Source organism: Dreissena polymorpha, chromosome 15 (genome assembly GCF_020536995.1).
Source record: "Dreissena polymorpha isolate Duluth1 chromosome 15, UMN_Dpol_1.0, whole genome shotgun sequence".
Taxonomy (NCBI): Eukaryota; Metazoa; Mollusca; class Bivalvia; order Myida; family Dreissenidae; genus Dreissena; species Dreissena polymorpha.
This window is the reverse complement of record NC_068369.1, coordinates 9,302,631-9,325,760: the sequence shown is the minus strand read 5'-3', so window position 1 is coordinate 9,325,760 and position 23,130 is coordinate 9,302,631. Positions and strand designations below refer to the sequence as shown.

General features: G+C 35.7%; 1 protein-coding gene across 2 annotated transcripts; it reads right to left on the bottom strand.

Moving 5' to 3' along the window:
- Positions 1-6,160: 6,160 nt before the first annotated feature.
- On the bottom strand, positions 6,161-20,214 carry LOC127861051 (acetylcholine receptor subunit alpha-like). Of its 2 annotated transcripts, none has more exons than XM_052399410.1 (10): positions 20,100-20,214; positions 16,791-16,930; positions 13,930-13,974; positions 12,717-12,826; positions 11,817-11,992; positions 9,790-9,957; positions 8,986-9,138; positions 8,184-8,267; positions 7,391-7,500; positions 6,161-6,777 (listed from the first exon to the last, which is right to left on the bottom strand). In XM_052399410.1, the coding sequence occupies exons 3-10, from the start codon at positions 13,930-13,932 to the stop codon at positions 6,424-6,426; spliced, it is 1,158 nt and encodes a 385-aa protein (XP_052255370.1). In that variant the 5' UTR covers positions 13,933-13,974; positions 16,791-16,930; positions 20,100-20,214; the 3' UTR covers positions 6,161-6,423. The 2 variants fall into 2 exon arrangements, with proteins under 2 accessions (XP_052255370.1, XP_052255369.1); XM_052399409.1 differs by lacking the exon at positions 20,100-20,214 and adding an exon at positions 19,383-20,028.
- Between the last annotated feature and the right edge of the window lie 2,916 nt (positions 20,215-23,130).

Here is a 23,130-nt window from a genome sequence, read left to right as displayed (position 1 = left end):
GGGAGAAAAGCATACTGGACTTGTGTGTTCTGTTGTGTATTCACAATGATCTTGTCAGATTGAAAAATAAAAATAAAAAATAAATAAATAAACAAAACTATTTTAGAGAGATAAACTAACATTAGAGTGAAATGTATATAAGTGGACAAAACATTATGAGAATTTAATCCGATTCCATTTTTGTTCAAAGATTTGTAATGTGTCTTTACTGAGGGCTATTTCTTTCTCAATCTGGATTTTTAGTTTAAGACTGTGGACAAAACAATTAAAATTTGGTACTTGTTTTTTGTACTTCATTTTTAAGATAAAATATTTCATCAATATAACCATAAAATTCACAATATTATTACAGTCTATTGATTTCAATGAGTTAATTCCGAAACTTACATTTAAGAAAGATAGTTTAACGTTTAGTTGATGTTGTTCAAGAAAAGATATTAATTGATTCCAAATAGGCTGGATGTGTTTGCACTCCCAAAAAAGATGTTCTATAGTTTCAATGTTTTCACTGCAGAAGTCACACAGATTTGAGTTAGATAATTTGCATTTAAAGAGATATTTATTTGTAGCTATAATTCTATGGATGTATTTGTATTGAAAATTTATCAGTGTGCTTTCAATAGTTGCTTTATATGGCATGGTAAATATGTGTTTCCAATTAAGTTCATTTTCTACAAAAAGGACTTGGCATTTATTTTGGATTTTGGAGTTTTCTGTAGGGTTTTTAATTTGTAGTGTGTAAAATATTTTATTTTTTTTGTTTTTTCTTCCAAGTATGTTTTCTACAAATGTTGTTTGAGTACATGGTGTATTATTTGTATAGATTTCAGATTTTATATGTATGGGTATTCTTTTGATTAGTGTGTAGTATTTCAGAAAATTATTTGAAGGTATTCCATATATGTAGCATATATTATCAAAAGAGTAGAAATCCTTAATTCTGTAGTCATATAATTGGTCGACATATTTAATGCTTCGTTCAAACCAGTCTTTATAGAAAAACGTCTTATTGTTTGAAGTTATTTCTTTATTGTTCCATAAAATTGTTTTACTGCTGGTTTGGGTTTCTAAGTTATGAGTGACATCACTCCACGCTGATAGAACATCAGACAGAAATATGTTTTCGTTTGCAATTTCATGTAAGATAGTATTGCTGATGTTACATTCAAAGAGTAAGGAGTCACCATATTTTTTTAGGATTTTCTGGTAGAATAATTTCCATTTACTCGTATTGGTATTATCTAGGTATCGTTTAACCCAGCTGCATTTGATTGCATTTAAGAATGAGTCAATGTTCGTTAATTGGATACCTCCATTTTCTACAGATCGAATTAACTGAGTTCTTTTTATTTTATCAGGCTTACCGTCCCATTTGAAATTAAATATTGCTGATTTTATATCGTTAATAACATCATTTGGTGGATTGAGGAGAACTGTTAATACATATATTAATTTAGGAAGTGCAAACGTTTTCAATACTGTGTTTTTTCCGATTAGTGTAAGTTTACGATGATGCCATGATTTTAAGCATTTTTTAAAATTCTGTAATTTAGGTAGTATGTTTTTAAGAACTGTATCCTTTTCATTATTTGTGAATGTAATTCCTAACGTTGTGGCTTCATCGGATGTCCAATTAAATTTCATTTCTTTTTTATATTGAACATTACTTTGTTTTAATTTACCTACTCGTAGCACAGTACATTTACTTTTGTTTAGTTTAAGACCCGATGTCATTCCGTAAAGGGTTAGCGACTCTATTAGGTTATGGAAAGAATCGTAATTGTTATTTAAAAAATAAGTTGCATCGTCAGCAAATAGGGATTGTTTGATTTCTTCGTCAGGTTCTAGTGATATGCCTTTTATGTGTTTATTTGATTGGATGTGATGTGATAGGTACTCGATGCAAATAATAAATAGCGATGATGAGAGTGGACATCCTTGTCGAACCCCTCGTTCGATATTAAAACTGTTTGAAAAGAAGCCATTGTTAATGATTATTTAGTGCAAAAGAGATACTTACATATTATTAAAGTCATTGCATTATGTCGATATAAAGATAATCATATGTCTCTGTATACAATACTGATTTATTCTTAGTTTCAAATTACAGTTCAATTGTAAGTGGTTTCGGACCAATAACTCAATTCCTCCCGATGCTTGCTGTAATGGTTTTGGCGTTAGCTCACAAATGATGTAGAGGCAATTTTGCAAATCAGTATGTGCTTAACTACGCTTGGAACCGTAACCCGTGACTGCCTGTGTGGATAACTCCATCAAAATTAAGCAGACGACGAATGATAAATGCGTCTGCTCTAAGCACCACATCTGCCTGTTTATAGTTCCCACTGGTACACAACATAGTGTGCATGTATTCAAAAGTATTTAACAGCTTGTAAGACAACGTTCGCCAGTCTTGTGTTTATCAATGAAATCTGTACATATTGGCTGCTTTCAGAAAAAAGGGGCTTAATGCATGTCAAATAAGATTAGCCTGTGCACACTGATTAGCTGTATGCATTATTTGAAAAAAAACACCAACACATCTGGATCTGTTCTTTAAAACACACTCTTTATAAATTTGAATTGGTTGTGATCATTTCAAACTTGCGATATAAAAAGCTATAACATAATTTTAAAAACTGAGTTGCGTCTAAGATTATACAACAGCGAACATATTCAGTGCCTTAAGCGCTTTGATTTAAAGTATTGTTTATGAGCCTCGGTCTTGGAAACAGAGCTTACTGAATGTGCGTAAAGTTTCGTCCCAGATCAGGATATGCAGTCCGCACACGTTTATCAGAGAAGACATTTTCCGCCTAGACTTGATTTTCGGTAAGAAGTGACTTCCTATAAACGAAAAATCCTTAAAAGAGGAGAGTGTCGTCCTTTATTAGCCTCTGCAATTAAATGACAGTTAACGCTCATGCAATAAGCCCAGTTTGCCCAAAACGCGTCTCAATCAGTTATCAACGGATGCTGGCCGTATTAATGGTTATTTTAAGTATTGTTGAGCATATTCAGCGTCACGTATTAACGTGCAAATCTTGTTGTGACCCCTCCAATTATGTTTGCCGTCGTCTTATCACACTTTCATAGAAGAAGCTCAATTCGATTGTCGTCACATAAAAATTAGTCTCTCAGATCGGTATATGCTAATGGTATTAAATTATGTAATTATATTTGGAACGTAAATAATATTGTTAGTATGCACAAATATGTGCGTGTTGCTGTGTTTAATGTTGTTGTTGTTGTTGTTGTTTTATGTTTCTTCATATACATTTTAAGCTCTGGACAGTGGAGCAATGTTGTGTGATACTTATAATTTATTGCTATAAAAAATAGACACATCTGCCAAGAAAAATAACTTCTTATGTTTCTTACAGGCTGTTTTACACAAATGACTTAAATGAATGCTTGCGAAATCGGTTTCATCACATGAAACGTACACGAGATTGTTCCATTATTTTAAATCACGCCTATGGTATTGCTAAGTTCAAAGAAACATGTTGACACTGTGTCTTTGCATCCTCTTCGTTATCGATTATGCTGATATACTTGCCTTTTAAAAACGTGTCATGGCATAAATTTTATCATTATATCGTTCGCTTTCATTAAATTTAGTAATAGTATTAATGTCTGTAGTGCCTTGCAGCTGATACGAAACCATGGTAACCAATAAGTTCAATGATCCATTAAAAAATCGCTGCTTTGTTGCTTAAGTCGCTCTCTGTGAAAACAGCACTTAATGCATTTGCGTAAAGTGTTGTCCTTGTTTAGTCTGTCAATCCTCACAGGTTAATCAGGGACGAAACTTTCCGCACTTTACTGGCATTTCCTTAGTACTTTTATTGGTATAATTAGCTGATGTTATTATAACAAATAATTAATTGCTCATTAAAAGTTAAGATTATGTTTTGTTTTATACATTGGTTCGTAACATATATAATTGGCTATTTTTTCTAATGATACGCAATAAAAGTCGTTAAACTTCTCCGACCAATTGTTACCTTGATACTTTGTGAAGCCTAGTAAAACGTAGCAATTGCCGTTACTATTTAAAACGCATCGGCCAGATAAGAATAGAAGCATTAAGCCCCTTTTCCCAGAACGATCGAGGCTTGTGTTACAAATAATATTTATATGGCATCGCCTGAGTTATAATTTGCATGTTTGGTTTGAGCATGTCAATACCCTATCAGTAACAGGGGACAGCCGTTTGGTAGAATGTATTAGCTAGAAATTACTGATTATATTATATGCATCAGCATGGCGGGGATGAGATAATTCGTTTAAATGATGGTTGTTCTTCGATGGCGCCTATATATGGGCGATGTAACATGTTTCAGGGTCATTTTCGGCTTTTTTTTAGATCTTTAAATACATGGCTATCACATCGTTCCATTGCAACGGCCTCAACTAATTATAGGGTTAAGCTTTAAAAAATGTTGAAAAATTTCCTTCACATGTGGTGTGGGGAACACAATTTGTTAACGATAAGTTTGGTGTACAGGTATTTGCACTATTATTTACGACAAACGCTTCTTATTTATTTATTTGGTATTATTTATTATTATTCATTATTACCGGTAATATAGTCCTTTCAAATGAAAGAGTTTGTCGTTTGCATACGTCTTAACAACAATTATTCCGAAAAGCTTTCTGAGGTTGTTATACCGTTATTCACGTCCCTCTTCCTGAGTGCAGACAATTGATTTTCCTAATGAAGCGACAAGAACAATTCAAGAAACATGTAATTATTTAAAAAAAATGTTTGGAGTGTCTATAAAGAATGAATCTTGAATAAGCTGTCCATTGAAATATTTGAACCGGGCTCTTGAAATGGATGCCTTATGCATGTACGTAAAGTGTGGTACCAAATTAGCTTGTGCAGTCTGCACATGCTAATCAGTGATAAATCGGCTTTAATATTATTTTTGATTAAAGGAAGAATCTTCTTATTATAAATCCAATTGAGCGGATAGTCTCGTCCCTTATTAGCCTGTGCGGACTCCTTAGACTTAGCTGGCAGGGCAATTTACGCTAATGCATTTAGCCCCGATTTCCCAGAGCGAGGCTCATGTGTATCTGTAAGGTAGCAATGGTTTTGTTTGAAGCTTCGGGCCATCGCCTGTAAATTTCGTACAGATAGGGCTTGAAACATTTAAATTTAAAATATCAATAACAAAACTATAATATAATAACACAAAAAAGAATGCAAATGGAATTTAAATTTGATTGTTAAATGTACTCACGTTCTATCTACATATTATCTTTGTCAAAACATTTCAATAGCTGGCACGAACACACATCCGTTTGTTTTATTTGCATATGCTTGTGTCGGTTTGCACAGAACTCAATATACTTGGCTTCTTTTCTCTGTGAGTACATTATTATTTCCGTTTACATTTGCGCATTTATTTTATCTTCATACGAAGGGTGCTAATTTCTGACAGTGCTGTAACGACGGAACTCTTGGGATCGTTTCGTTAAATTTGCTTACAAAATGTGGATTGCTTTCACTAAACAATTAAAGCAGGTTCGGCATACAAGTCGGAATGGCAAAGGAAAAATGGTTGATTTTGATTTCAGACTTTTTGAACAGTTGGAAGTTTAACGACGAGTTCCCCAAACGTATTTTTTGTTATGTAAATATATGTGATTTTATTATTATTTGTGAACTATCCAAAATCTACGATTAAATATTCGACGTTAATACACTGAGTGGCAGATTTCAAAGTATGAACAATTCGTTTTATAAATCCATGTAATTGTTTATTACAAAAATTATTTTCTTTAAAATATAAAGTTTAATTCCAGTCAGTGAGATCAAATGAAGCAGAAAAGACATTGAAATACACAATATATTGGTATTTTATAAATACATATTTCTTGCAAAACAACAATATTGTATTCTGCAGTATTCGCATGATATATTATTTTTTTCTATCTTCAAAGTTTCATTATTAGCAGAAAAAACAGCTCACATTACAAGGTATCAAACATATCTGCTGAAAACAATGGTTTCGATTAGAATTATAATTGGCAATACATCAGGTATAACTCTAAAGTATTGATAGCTTACAACTTATTAATTGTTCAAACGTTTTCACAGCCAAAAGCCATTAACAAAAATGACCTTAGTATTTTAAAAGAACAAACGAATATTTCTAGTTTAATGGCATCCGCATATCTGAGTACATTCATACTGTATAACAGTAAATTCGTATATATTAAAATAAGCAGTGACATGAAGACAAAAGTAACATCATTTTGTAACATCATTTTTACATCATGTTTTCAGCATCCGTGCTTTATAGTAGCATAGCAACATTTCTAGTGCGTCGAAAATGCAATCAGTCACTGAGTGGATTAAATATAATTTGTATTTCCGTATAAATATATTTTAATTAAGATTGTATGCACTTACAGCACTACTAAAACAATTATGTTGACAATTAAGGAAAACAATAATACACATAATAAAACATTATCTAGAAGATTGCACGTTCTACGCGAGGTTTCTAGATATTGTTTCTTTTGAAGATTGTCTCGCATTATGTCTTTTATGCATGCTATTTCTTTGTGAATGTTTGTTAGTAATTGACTTTCTGAAGATTTCGTCTTATTATGTGTATCGACTAGTTCAATGTATTCGACGGCGTTGGTGTCGTTTGGTGTCATGAGGTGTTTGGTTTCATCAGATGGCTTTGGTGGTCGAAAGTGCTTCCCGGTGACTGATTCCGCGGAATGATCTTGGATACCGCAGCACGGAAGGAACTAAACACAGAAACATATCGAGATTTATACAATAGTGCAAACTATCATAGACCTGCTCCTTTTAAGACCATGCTTTATTTCGAATTGGAGTGCAAGAATCAGAAATTCGAAAACACGCCCTTTCCGGAAACAAATGATAACAATGCGAATGTTTTGACGAAAAATCGAAATAAGAACTTTCATGAAAATGCGATATACGTGTGCGTTTTCGACAATACGTTTGCAGTTTGTTTAATAAGGTACTAGTTTCCACAATTCGCTTAGAGAAAATATCATAAGAATGATATTATAAGATCAGCCCCATTCGATGGCGGTTCATGACTTATATATGTAGAGCAGCGACAGGCTGGAGATGATTGTAACGAGATTGCTTAAAACCCTGAAGTGTGTGTTTTGTAGCATTGAACACCATAACTACTTCATAAGCATTGCTCTGGGAAAACGGGGTTTAAAGAGTGTGCGTTTTTACGAAGTTACTTGAAACCGAAAATCCAGTTTAGGCGCACAGTGTCTTCCCTGATTAGCCTGTGCGGAATGCACAGGCTAATCCAGGACAATATTTTACCCACATGCATTAAGCCCAGAACGCTGCTCATATAATAAACGAACGTACTTGTATCAGTTTGAGGCAGAGTTTGTTCGGAGCGGTCGCTGTCTTCGCAATGACGATGGACATCAGAAGGGCGATGGCGGACACAACGAGATTAACGGTTGCTAGGATACCTGCAAACATTTACAACTATACAGGTCTCCTTGGGCATCGTTCTGGGAAAACGGGACGTAATACATGTGCGTAAAGTGTCGTCCCAGATAAGTCAGTGTAGTTCGCACAGGCTAATCATGGACGACACTTTCCGCTTTTATGATATTTTCTGTTAAAAGAAAGTGTATTCTTAGAATAAATCCAGTCTAGGAGGAAAGGGTTGTCCCTGATTAGCCTGCGCAGACTGAACAGGTGGATCCGGAGCGACACTTTTCGCACATGCATTAAACCCCATTTTCATTGAGCATGGCCCATTTGGTTCTTCAGTCATCACTGACAGTTCGTATAGTGTTTGGTACAGCAATGCTGGTGTCGAAATACTGTTCTATTTTTTTGCGTGGATAAACTTGAAACAAAATCAAATCTAGTTTAAACTTAGAGCTCTCAAAAAATATTGTTTGACCATTTGATTGAAAAAAGTCAACCAGAGTCAAAACGTTAAAATAACAACTAATAGAACACGTTCATAAAACTTATTATACTACTTAATTGTACATAAGAAAACATACATATTTAAAAAAAAAGTTCTAAAAGGAAAAAACATTTTTCTAAAATTTATTGTTTTTAACTGTTTACACCTTAAATGAAATGTGAAATTAATATCACCAGTCTATATTTTCGAGCTGTTGGTTTTTTATCTTACCGATACGAGGCGGTTCAAACGAAAACGGAACCATTGAAGAGACGTGTACGAAGAACACCAGGTGAGCCAGCACGACCACCAGACCTGCAATATGTAAAACAGCAGTGCGACAACTTCTATTATTACAGAACAAAGTACTTTTTTTAATATACAGTCATGGGTGAATGCTGTTATATGCATGTGGCCTAAATGCCGATGGTTTATAGCTGATCTATAATTGAGTATTATTAATTTAGCGTCACCAGAAATTATTAATACTGTTAATATCAAATGCCATCGTTAGAAAATGTTTGATTACAATGTATTTAGGAAATTTTAAAATTTGAGTACATTTAACAATGAAATTTAAATTTAAAACAAAACTTCACTTTACAATCTACATTGCCAAACTGTTTCGACCCAAGGGCAAAATCGACTCTATGGCGAGTTACTTTATACATATACTATTTATTAAATGCCAAAAACTGGGACAACTGCATTTGAGCGGTCTATGCAAACCAGTAGGACCACCCGAGCCTCACACCTACCCAATTGTTAATTAATAAGCTACGCGGCAAGAGTCATGCATGCAATTGTATGAACCGCACATGATAATCGTCATTTTGCGTTATTTCACTGGAACCATTGACCTGATTACAACGCAACTAATCCCTAGGTACAACCAGCGTTTCAGTCTAACATGCGATTGTGTAACACACATTTTCAGACTAACGACTATTGCGACTATATTAAAATAAAAATATATACATAGTTTTATGGAGATATAGTCAAGTCAATGTATGCATTTTTCCTCAGCCATTACCGTAAACGATTCTGTTGTCGTTGTCCGGTAGAATGAGAAACTGAAAAGCGGTGAGCGCCGGTAGTAGCAGGAAGAACAACCAGAGCTGCGTGGACAGGTAGGGGGCGTGGCGCTTCAAGGTCAGTGAGATGCGTAACTGAACGTACTGCTCATCTAAAGAGGATTTTACTTGAAATAATAATTTTCGATAAATTATCGTTGTCCATTTGACAGTTAAAAACCCCTTGATGGTGTAATGCGTAGTGAATTTAACGCGATGTCGTTAGCACGAGTGGTGTGATAGCCGCCCAGCACAACGACAGATGGTCGTTTATTGACCAAGCATCAATGAAATATTTACACTTTAATTAAAGAAAGTGTATTTAATAATAAAACATAAATATACAAATGTATTTCTTAATATTTACGATAGAAAATCGCTATTTCCAACTTGCTTATTTGGAAGTATTTTAGACAGCCTTTCCGACTTCTAAATAGCTATGTTTAACTGTAAATAGTTAAGAACAGATATTTGAGTACACAGATGTTAATTTCAGATGGTAAATTGAGTAGCGTACGAGCTTAATTTTGATAATCTAGACGCATGTTATAAGAAAATATAATGCATCTAAACACACTTTATTTATTAAATGTGTTTAAGTACATTTAATAATTTATTTCTTTATATGAATGACTAAGGCGTCAACATAAAAAAAAAGAAAAAAAGTTTCATGCACAAACTTGCTTGCAAAAATATACCATGTTCCTTAAAGGAATCTTATAACTTGCCCCACTATGTGCTTAAATGACGCACGTTTTAAATACCTGGGCAGCACTCGTAGGTAACAAGTTGAATCTTTGCTCTGCCGGCGCGTCCTAGCAGATTCCAGCTCCGTCCATCGCGGGCCGGAATTGCTTCGTCGATGTTTGCGGACAAGGGCACGTCCTCAATCATAGTCCCGCCGGCCCAAGATTCGAGTATCAGGAACTTGGCTGGAATAACGCACAGGGCGATCTTAGAAATTGAGACTTGTTGAGAAAACGGGTTTAATGCACGTGCGCAAAGTGTTGTCCAAGATAAGTCAGTGCAATACGCACAGATTCATCATGAACGGCACATAGCGCTTTAATTGAATTTTTCGTTTTAAGGGAGTCTTTTGTAAACGCACATGCATGGCGCCCCATTCAATGACATTATTAATGGACTCACACATAATGTGAAGCTCAAATACATGGGCAGTACCTCTGTTGCTACTTCAAGCGCTTTATCTCCTACTATCACACTACCAAACCGACAATAGTTTCCAGACACCACCTCCACCAAGATCATGTGAACAACGTGAACTGAGTTTCTTTTCGCTATTAACACTCCCTTTACTAATGCCAGATATACAACCAGAGACGCCACTCTGCGCCTTAACTGGATTTGAGCAAAGAAGAGACTTACTTTAAACGAAAACAAGAATTATCTCTGAAAAAGATATTCAGATATTCGGCGTATATCCTGACTTTAAAATAAAGGTCGAAATGTTTTCTAAGTTATTAAATTAAATAAAATAAGAACGGTTGTGTTCTTTATTCTTTTAATAGTCGCATATGCACCACTTGAAATGTTTGTTATGAAATTCTCCTGCATAAAACCACATAAAAGTATAATAGTGTTCGAGGATACAAATTTGATATCTCGTGTTATTTGATATCTTCAAAGCAAAACTGTGTGATACACATAGGGCGTTTATTGATAGTACATTCCGTCTTCCCTGAAGATTTAATGACCCAGCTCTGACCCTTTAAGTCTTGGGGATGGAATTTGCGGGTAATGCGGAATTTCAACTTGGCCAAAATGTGTGTCTATGTTTCGGTTTCACATACAGAGAGTAGTCCGCAAATCACTATTTAGTGTTTCATCCTATATTTCAAAGACGCAATAAGGTTGCCAATGTTCCGGGGGATTATTCTGAAAATCGGCCAAAGGAATATTGCGAATGTATTCATTCGGGTCTGCTGGCGTTATGTTAAGGTCATTAAAGGTGTAAAGCTGGGTTAATCAACTCCGCCGAAAAAACATAAAAGCGGAAAGTGTCTTCCATTATTAGCCTGTGCATAAGGTAATCTGGAAAACGCTTTACGCACGTATATTACACCCCGTTTTCACAGAACAAGGCTAACTTACATTATCACTACTTAATCTAAAGTGCAACATCTACAACAAATTCCATTATCACCATTTACATTATACTGCCACATCTAAAACCAACTCCATATTACCACAAACACTTTTACTGCCAAATCTAAAACCAATTACATTATCATCACTAGAACTACTACTGCCACATCTACAGCCAAGAGCATTATCGTCACTAATAATATGCGGTTACATTTATAATGCATATCGCTCTACTACAATTCCATCACTACAAGTATGTCTTCTACAACTATGCCTTCACAATCAATACATCCACAACGGTCTTCAACACTAGACCTTTAGTTTAAACCAATTTATTTAAGCTTGATTGCATAGAAAGCCTAATACTTATTTGAAACGCTCTCGAGTCCGTTTCCTGGGACTAAAAACAGTATTTGTAGTCTATGGGGGAAATCTAAAGAACGCTCCCACAATAGGGCTCGAACCCGTGACTTCCCGATCGCTAGGCGGACACAATATCAACTACACCACTGCAACACTAGACCTTTATATAGACGCTACCTTAATGCCATATAATACAAAACGAAACCGTTATTTTTATGCTATATCTAACACTAATCTGAACCGGTGTAACTCTGAAAATTCCCAATTTACCTTACTCACTCTGCCATTTTTATATTTCTTAACCAACTGACACTGTACCCACCTGAGTACATCCACGAGCCGATGATGACGTCACACTCGTGAACGTCACGTGGGTATCCAGTGAGCGTCATCTTGCAGTAGGTCTCTGCGTGCAGCACCGAGACCATGAGCACGTGACCTATGTGCGAGACCTCCACGAGTTGGCTCGTGCTATGTTCCGGCATTAAACCCTCAACTCTGGAATATCCAGATGCGATTGACAAAAAGTAAAATCAAATGTAATTCATACTGTTTTGAAAGCAGACAGCGTCATTGTTTCCACATTCACTAAATTGCATGAATCTGTATCGACACAATTAGCCGCAACAAGTTTAAACGAAGTAAATCGTAAGTTGATATGCTTTTGAAAGAAACATTGAGGTACACGTTTTCCTGAAATTACACTGTGTATTAACACGAATACACCGCCACGGAAGCTTCTCATAAAGTCACACACGATTGTGTTAAGAGCCGCCTTATAACATGTTCGAACATAGTAGCTCCAGAAATGCATCTGCATTCTTATGCGATGCTGAGGAGCCATTATGTCCGCTATTAAGTTCACACAATCTGTCTTGATTGTTTAGATGACCAGACTGCGCAAATGCGCATGCGCAGCCTACTCCGGTGCTGCGCTGTCCGCATATGGCATACCGGTATTACCCATTTTAACACGTAGCGACTCGTAAAATAATGTTTATAACAATATAATATATAGCATTAATGGAACATTTTCCCCGTTAGTTTACTTTAACAAAAAATAAATTCATAAACTACATTTAAATGCATTTTTTCAAACATTGGTAATTGCAATTTGAACATAAAAACGGTGTGAGTGGACCCATTTTAGGTTTTTTTAGTCCTACTTGAACATACTCCATAAGACGCAGGCCACTTCTTACCCTAACCCTCATGAACTCACGTGTTATGTACGGTGATATCCGGTAGCCAGATGGTGTCGGCGGGCAGGTAGAGTTTCTCAACGCCGGCATACTGAGCCGGGTTCCAGCCTAGGCGCAGGTCAGACCAATTCTAGGAGAATGAAAACAATTGTTTTAAGTTAGTGAAATAACTAGAGCCACTAATCATGCCCGCTTTGATTTAATTGATTGTTGTAAAAAGAAGAAAAATAAAGGCGCCACGTTGATGCCGTAGCACATATATAAATGAATTCGATCTGAATGGTCGTTTCAAAGTTGGCGTCGCTTATGTTTCGTTTTTTGAATGATGTTAATAATGATGTAAATGGTGATTATGAAAAAGATGATAATTATTGTATACTGATGACGATAATGACGTTTGTAGCGGCTGCATGACGATATCACACAATAGGATGCTGTAAATAAGCCGCGTTCCGAGAAAGCCGGACTGAATGTGTACAGTCCCTGATCGCGGATTGCACATGCTAATATGTAACGATACTTTACGCAATGAATTAAAGGGATCTTTTCACGCTTTGGTAAATTGACAAAATTGAAAAAAGTTGTTTCAGATTCGCAAATTTTCGTTCTAGTTATGATATTTGTGAGGAAACAGTAATACTGAACATTTACCATGGTCTAATATAGCCATTATATGCATCTTTTGACGATTTTAAAACCTAAAAATTATAAAGCGTTGCAACGCGAAACGATTGAATAATTTGGAGAGTTCTGTTTTTGTCGCTAAATTTTGTGAAACTACGAAGATTGCTTATATAAGGTATAAAATACGTCAAATATGTGTACTCGGCGGAATAGCTCAGTAGGCTAAAGCGTTTTTACTTCAGGACTCTGGCAGGACTCCAGGGGTCACTGGTTCGAAACCTGCTCCGGGCAATATTCTTTTCCTTTTTTTAATTTTATTCTTGATTTTTTACTGGAGCTTTTACGATCCAATGTTTACATTTATCAATATAAAGCATTTAATGAATAAGTTAAAAAAATGCCAAAATCTGTGAAAAGGCCCCTTTAAAGGCCCCTTTACTTTCAGAGCGCGGTTAAATTGTGGAATGATGATTGAAAACATGAGTCGCGTCGTGAACATCTGATAGTCTCCACTTTCATGACTTTACAGTTTGATCGCGATTGAATAAATTGAATCAGGAGTGTCGTGGAACTTCGTTTATTATTTTACGAAGGAAGTAACATGGTTACCATTGACAGGCTGATCGTCGCTGATAAAGCTTCTCTGTTCTCATTCTGAAAAAAATGTAACAAATATAAATAAAATGAACCTCGTTCTAGGTGAACTGGGATTAATGCATGTGCGTAAATTGTCCCAGATTAGCTTGTGCAGCCCGCTCAGGCTGATGAGGACCGTCACTTTCCGCTTTTGTGGACTTTTTCGTTTAAATGAGATCTCTTCTAAACGAAAGTTCAGTCTTCGCGAAAACTCTCGTCCTTGATTAGCCTGTGCGGAGTGCACATTCTAATCTGGGACGGCACTTAACGCACATGTATTGAGCCAAGTTGTTTTCAGAACTTAATGTATCCAGAAATCGTGCATCGCTGTGTTTATGGCAGAAGGAAATGTTTAATTTTTGAAAAAGTCTTCTGGGCTTATCATTTGGTTGGCATACAAAATTCAGTTGAAAATGAAATTAACGAAAATCTAAAACTTTTGATTATATGAGTCGTGTTCTGCGAAAACTGGGCTTAATGCATGTGCGTGAAGAGTCGTCCCAGATTAGACTGTGCGGTCTGCACAGGCTAATTAGGGACGACACTTTCCGCTTTATGACATTTTTCGTTAAAATGAAGTCTCTTCTTAGCAAAAATCCAATTTAGGCGGAAAGTGTCGTCATTGATTAGCCTGTGCGGACTGCATAGGCTAATCTGGGACGACACTTTACGCACATGCATTAAGCCCAGTTTTCTCAGAACACGACTCATGTATAAGTTCCGGTACAAAATATTCAGTTAAGTTCGTGCATATCAAACAATCAATTGGTTATCATTTAAAAAGATTTATCCAAATTTCGGTTATCTTTACAGACTTACTTCGGTCCACGCCAGGTAAGAATTGTGATAAATAAGGGGAAGTTTAACTCATTTATGCCTAGTGGACCCACCCATCCTTCTAAATTTGATCAATTTATTTCCAAAATTAGGTATGTCTAGTATATTTATTTCTATATTTAGAATATTTCTTACAGAAATTCCTGTAAGCAAACAGCGCAGACCCTGATGAGACGCCGCATCATGCGGCGTCTCATCTGGGTCTACGCTGTTTGCCAATGCCTTTTTCTAGACGCTTGGCATAAATGGGTTAAGAACATTTTTTGTTCGTAAATGTTATGAAAGATGTTTATGAAAGATCCATTTACAAGATCCATATAAAGCAATCTTTCAACGGTCAGTCGGAGTTTGCTTGCATAAAGTTCCAATTTGCCGAGACGTACACTTCCATTCTTTAAAAACGTCCTTTTATACTAAGTACTTTAATTTTTATAGGCATTCTCAAATTCTGCGTTTTCGATTAAATGTAACAGGCGATTGGCTATTTCTTTTAAACCAATATTTAAACAAAGCTACATGTGAGCCGTGCTCTGTAAAAAGGGGTTTAATACAAGTGAATAAAGTGTCTTCCAAGATTCGCCTGTGCAATCCGCACAGGCTAATCAGGGTCAGCACTTTCCGCCTAAACTGCTAGACCGCTAAGAAGAGACTTTCTTCAAACAGAGTATCATAAATGCGGAAAGTGTCGTCCCTGATTAGCCTGCGCGGACTGCACAGGCTAATCTGGGACGACACATTACGTACATGCATTAAACCCCTTTTCCCAGGCCACTGCTCAATTTAAAATATAAATTTCCTTCAGACTCTGTCAGCGTCTTTAAAACTTCCATAATTGATAGACAAGGGTGATATTATTATATGATTAACTCGTTTTATTGTTTTTGTCGCGCAAAACAGTGGCTTCGTTAAGAAAATCAAATGTCGTCTGGAAACCGTAAGTGAGCCGTGGTTTACGACATCACTATCTCAGGAAGCTTTCCCGTGTAATTGCTGTTTCCGGTTTATTAGATCCGCGCCATTAGGGATCAATAAGATACACAAACAATTAACGAACATAAAGCCCACGTGCTAAAATCTTCAAAGACATTGTAATATTGCGAACATGGCAACGTATTTTTATTATAAACAAAACACAAGTCTCGGACATTTTGAAACCAAAATCTTTCTTTTATGACAATACGTCGGCATAAAAAACAACAACAACGAAATGTCCTTTATGAGTAATTAGAAGGTTTAGTATTTGCATTGTTTTTTTTTTGTTTTCCAGGAAGTTTTTGTGACCACACTTTTGTTCAAAAGGACTCCTCTTTAAGATTGATATATAATTGAATAGTAACACGTTTAATCACATATCATGTTTATTCGCCGAGAAATTGATCTTGGAAACCGGAGACTAAAATATCTCCTTAAAGGGCAATATTATTTGCTTGATCAGATGTTATTACTTAAGCCAACAGGAGTCTATATCGTTGGTTGCACAATTCCACGATTTTTTTAATACAACAATTAAACAAACAGATGTATAGTCAGCTCTTTGTATTGTAACAATTATGCCAAGTCATGAAAAATTGGGTCTTATGTCATATGTTTTCTTCCTACCTAGCTCCAGACCAGCTTGCGAAATCGCCCTGTCTGGCCAGGAGCTACCATGTCCAACATAAAGTCACGGTTTCGTTGTTTTATTGAACAGGGTAGCTCCTGACCAGACTTCGCGCATGCGCAGATAAAAAGCATACTTCACCGATGATAAAGTGCCTGAAACGTTTGCTTTGTAGTAGAATTAAAAAACGTCCTAAAACGTAACAAAGTTCTAATGTTTATTAATCAGAAAAAGCAGCAGCGTGTTATTGGTGGAAAGTTCAGTCTTTACCCTACATTTTCGAACTGAATCTTTCCACAAATATTTTTAAATGTAGTGTTCAACATATTTCAAAACATAATCACAACATGTATTGTTTCTTTATCTCGAACGAGACTCATTTGTTCGCATCGCTTACCAGATCATTAATGCGTACAATGGAAGGGTGAATTTTTACTGAGACGTGCGAGCCGGAAGTGCGCGTGGGAGGCACGTGTCTCTCGTATCCACGCCTCAAATCCTGGAGTAGCTGACTAGCCTCCCTGTACTGACATAGACCTGGAAGAAGAGGTTAAATTTACTAACTGTAGTGACCTTGATCTGACAGACGAGGTGAGCATTACTTATTGCACTAACTGTGATCAGGAAAAAGAGGTCCCTTAATTTTTTTTAACATAACTTGACCTTAAGTAATCATCACGTAATTCCTGAACTTGACCGAAAATAATAGGTTAACTTTCACTTATGTATACTGTACAGACCTTGACGTGAATAAAGAAACGTCGACATATCTTATTCATAAATAAGATTTGTTTGGTATTGTAAGAACCTATGGTAGAAGACATAAGCGTTCTCCTAGTAACTGTTCTTGAGCTGTAAGATTGCACAAATGTTAATTTATTAAGTGACATTTTAAAACGACATACATTTACAGTAAAGTCCGTATAGGGACTTATATTGACTAATAAATGAGGGACATTCGAGCATGGGTCTTGAGTCATATGCGGCCGCGTAGATGCAGACTGGCCTGCGCTTAAGCGACGTATGGTCGTGAGCTACCATGTACGCTATTACTAACACAATTTTTTTGACTTTATATAGGACAGGCTAGATCCTGACCAGACTGTGCTTATTCGCATACTGGTCTAGAGCTGAGCTGGCCGCGTACGGCATAAGACCGATTTTCGTATAACGCATCTCATATGATATTTGCGTTGTTAAGTCTGAATTTAATGATTATACACGAATCGTTAAGTCACTGCTTGTAAAATATCGAAGATTAAATATTTGAGTAACAATTCACTGCCGGAAGGATTTTCTATCGATTTTCAATCAAATTTGTTTTCTTTTTACTTCATATATTGACGTTAGAAATTATGTCAATATGAAATTGTTTGGTATACTGCATTATTTAAAAATTATCTCACACTAATTCCTTATATATATAGTAAACCAAGCTTTAACAAGCGTTTGTTGTATTGACTAATTTACTTTGTAAACCGAATAAACGAAAGTATGCAATTATGAAGGTAAAATTTGTTAGCGATGAAGAAATGTATTTTAAATACACAATTTATGTTTTGAAGCTCTAAGTATCTTTATAAAATTTAAATTTCATTAGTCTGCCACTTGCAGTTTCGAGATGAACTGGTACTATGGACTTTCGTTTCTTGTTAAATAAACGTTGCTGAATGTATAGTTTAAATTCGGCTAAATACATATGCGTGAATGTGTTTCTTCCTGATTTATTTTCAAAAGTAAAGTACAAATATGTATACGAATAATTTGCAAGGCATTATTTTTCAATGGGTTTTAAATTGGAATATATACTCATGTAGTTTTGTCGTGTCAAGTAATAGATCCGTAAATGTTTTGACGTTCGCATTGTTTTCGTCTTCACATTTAAGTTACGTAACATCAAATTAAACGGAACTTTAAATCTGAGATTGCTCGTTGTTATTCTCCATTCTTCATGAACTGGTCGGGCCGGTTCAATTACAGTTTGATGTATTGCGACCTAATTAATAGCAATTAATTTCGATTAAGTTAACGAAACATTTTGATAACCTTAACCTAAAGACCTCTACATAATGCTTCTAAACTATTGATGTCTTGCAGGAAGCGAACTCGAAGTTTCATCTACTATCACATGTTCGTTCTAAACGTCGTGTCGTTCGTTCTAAACGTCGTGTCGTTCGTTCTAAACGTCGTGTCGTTCGTTCTAAAAATCAAGTGTATAAGTGCCTCAAATGTGAAGGGTTCTTAATATTTTCGTAAGACGCGTCGTGAAAACGGGCCCTGATCCTACCACCTGTATGCTAGACTGTGCATCTTTAAACATTGGTATACCGTGCCGTTAGATTTATTATAGAAGTTGCATATGCGCATCGACATGCGAAAATGGGTCGTATGCCACATGCGGCCATCGTAGCATCGGACCAGCTCGGTTGTATTTTGGTTGATTTTAATTTTATCTCTTAGTTTAGTTATGTCGTTGCGATATAGATTAAATCGAAGATCACGATACCGAGTGTGATGCTTAACGCAAGTATATGAGCCTCGTTCTGGTCTGAATGCATGTGCGTAAAGTGTCGTCTCAGATAAGCCTGTGCAGTTCGCACCGGCTTTACAGGGACGACACTTTCCGCTTTGATGGTATTTTTTTATGTTAAGGAAGTCTCTTCAAAACAAAACTTTTTTTAGGTGGGAAGTATCGACCCTGATTAGCCTGTGCAGTTCGCACCAGCTGAACAGGGACGATCTTTCCGCTGTTGTTTTTATTTTTAGAAAGTCTCTTCAAAACCAAAATCCATTTTAGGCGGAAAGTATCGTCCCTGATTAGATTGTGTATACTGCTCAGGCTAATATGGAACTACCATATACGCACATTAGAGCTAGGCTCAAATGTTCATTTTTGTAAAGTTATATTTTAAGACACAGACGACTAGATATAATTACCTGGCAACATAACACACGAATAACCATTAACATACATGAGCAAATAACTTACCATTTTGAATAAAATAGATCATCGTCACGTAAAATATTGCAAAAACACATGTCTTATCCATGATAAAAGTTCAGATAGGTTTAAACACCTTTCGCCGTCTTCTCACTTTATAAACAGCAAGTGTCCAATAATTTCTGTCTTAATGTATAGCAAGCCGCACATAATTATGAAAACTTCCCCGTGTAGAAAACGTTCATGAATACGAGTAGATAATACTCAAGTACACCCATTACATTGAAATCATATACAATCTACTTTTGCAGTGTGAAGAATCGTACGTGTTGTACCCATCTCGCTACTAGGGCGGTACGCTTCAATGGGTTTTTAAAATACTATATATCACTTTCCAACTTAATTTACCAGTTTCTCTGCGGTTGCAAACGATGGTCATTTCTTCTCCGTATAAATCTGTCGTCGCTTTAATACTATTGAAACTGTTCTACACCTTTTCCCATCTGCCTTAAGATCAAACGGTTAAGACGTTCTTGTCTGGGCATGTTATAAAAACGCTACAAAAGTAAAAGCCAATATTGTTGCATTGAGAAATTTAACAGTATCCAACCCTGTTAACAACAACTCGCAAAAGCAGTGACAAACAATACATAAACTGTAGACTTTTAGTCGATCGGAAAACACGAGAAAAGTTAATATATTCCGACGGTAGAATGTCAAATACCCCCGGGGTGTTCTAAAGAGTAATTTTCAGGGAAACTTTACCTGCAATCTTCAGAGAGTCGCAAATTTTATGGAAATGCTGAGAAGAAATCGATGGCAGGCTTATTAAACGACATGACTTCTGTCGATTGTGTCAATTTTCATAACGTTCCAAACAACAATTTCTGAAATCTGAGCACTCGAGTAGAACGCAGATAACCAAATTGTCGATACTCGCTCCCTGTAGAAAATGCAGCAAGTTATTTAAAGCGCCTAAGGTACATATTTCACAAAAAAACGACATCAGGAGCTCATGCTCACAAGTTACATTTCTATTGTGCTTAACGTTGTGATTGTTTCTTCTAGTGTATTACCGAGAAAACCAGCATGTTATTTAGTCTAGTTGCATTTGCAATCGAACCATGTGTTGTGTATTATTTACTGGTTGTTAATTTTAAGAATACGAACAGAACAACAGATAATACACGGAAGATATTGCATTTGTTTTAGTAGAACCTCTGATAAAATGTTGGACACTTGTCTATTATTTGTCCATCTTAAAAATGACCCTAACAAAAACTGTGATCGAATAAAAATTAATAAAGTATTATGCGAAATTACAATAACTAGTAATTCGTTAAAACATAGATAACTTTACAGATAAACCTTTATTGAAATGGATAAAATTATTTATAAGCGATTGTACGGTTTTTTATGGATAATGTTAAAAATACGCTTCTCCCTAACGTAGCGTTGACAGTAAGCACTAAACCTATACAGCTTGAATAGCCAGAATAGCCAAGTGGTAACGGGTAATGTTTTGCTCTCAAAGAACCCATGTTGCAATGCCGAGAGCCTTAAACAAATTCTTCATTTGTTTCAATAAATTTAGATTTATTGCAAGTACTGTAACTATGCAGTATAACCATGAATTGGTACTATTCAACAACAAACAATCTGTTAGCAAGTCTCTTGAAGTTATTTTGTGATATTTTGCAGTCAATGCACTGTTAGGATCAGTAGTCATGCTGGTGTGACGATGATCAGTTACACAATTTTGGGTCCTAGAAAGACTCGAAAACGCACACGTTTACAGTAAGCATACCCCAACATGTTTTGGGGAGAAATGGTCTTAATGCAAGTGCGTAAAGTGCCGTTCCAGATTTGACTGTGCTGTCCACTCAAGGCTAATCAAGAGCGGCAATGTCCATTTTCATTGTAATCTTCGTTTAAAGCAAGTCCCTTCTTAACGGAAATCCAGGTACGGCGGAAAGTTTGATCCATGATTAGCCTGTGCAGACTCCACAGGCTAATCACGGACGTCATTTAACGTACACGCGCATGCATTGAGCGCCGTTTTCTCAGAGCGAGTCTCTTTAAGTCGTCTTTCTTAACAATCGATCCCGGAAGCCCGTGACGTAGCTAGGGTTACGAGATATTAAGAACATTCACGCAATTAATATATACATTTCCTGATTGATTTTGTATTTCACATTTCGTGTGACAAGCAAGAATAAACTGTTGACAAACGCGCACTTGAATGTGTCAATAAAATTGATTTCTCAATCACGAACAATATTTTTGAGGAAAATAAAAACAGTATGTTTTGAGTTTCAAATCAGTTTTTTTTTCTAATCATTTGTCAATATCCATAGTCTTGAGTTCATTTTGAGATAACTTATCATAGTTGATTATAGGTTACAAACCCTTTCCCAATAAAAATATTTTGTAAAACAAATGGTTAAATAATGATCCTTAACGAGAAATGAATATTTAACAAAAACATTGTGGCTAGCTCATGGAAAACGAGATTGTATGCGTGTGCGTGAAGTGTTGCCCCCGATTTCGGACTTCACATGCTTATATTTTAACACATTTTGCGAACATACTTCAAACTGGGTTTTACCAAATGAAAGCTTAATTTCATTCACCAGTATTCGTATTGCAATTTGAAAAAAAAACAACAACAAACCTTACCAGGTATTCTTCCTGACTGCACAATTATAAAATAACTATCTTTTCGCGGCGTTACAATAGTCAATTACATATTCAAATACAACCCGATATGTTTAAAATTCTTTTGAGATGAAACGATATGGACGGCTTCGTATTCCAATAGGATGCTGACATAGACATGCGGATACAGTTTCTGATACGTGAGAATTCTTTCCCCAGCCTTTGACTATGAAAAGGTAACCTTACCATTGTATTAGTTGGCCGATTTACATAGTTATACACAGACATTGTGGGACATTTTCACATCGTGTATAACATTACACAAATTTATGTCTTCACCGATATATATTATTGAAAGGTAAATTTAACAAGCTTAATCGTTATATAATCTTATTTTTATATAAAAGCAAGCAATTTAAATACTATTTTCCGTTTTTTTACTCTATATTTTTTATTGATGTATGGTTGATCATGGGCGACAATGTCCACTTTCATCGGATTTCCTCAACACGAGACTTTCGTTAAACGAAGAATACCTTATGAGCGGAAAGTGTCTGCATTGATTAACCTGTTCGGACTGAATAAACCTCAGCTTTCCAAGATCTAAGCTCCTTTATTGACGCACAGTTTAACGGTTATAGACGATCGTTTAAAAAAGTTCATCTAGTAACAAAGCAGACATCTTTATATGGATCATGAAGCGTGTGCGGTTGCCATGGTTTCTTGTCAGCTTCGAGGCAAAACATACATTACTAAAATTACTATATTTAATTTTCTAAACGAAAGCGAATGAAGTAATAAAATATATATTTAACGACACCATGTTTAAACGCAAGCATATATGATACACTTTACAAAAGCGAATGCAAATATATAGTTGCAGAATGTTTATTTGAACTAAACAGTATCGACAGCGTGATCTATAATAATACGTTTCATGTGGTTGAAACAATATCCCAATGATTCATTTCATACGTTTTTTTTTATATAAAATAGCCGATAGGTAACATAAGCTGTTTTATCAGACAAGGTGTTATTATTTTTATACCAATAAATGATAAGTATCACAGAACATTCCTCCAGATCTAATAGTGTATATCAATCAAAAAGAAAACATAACTACAATAAACAGTGGAAC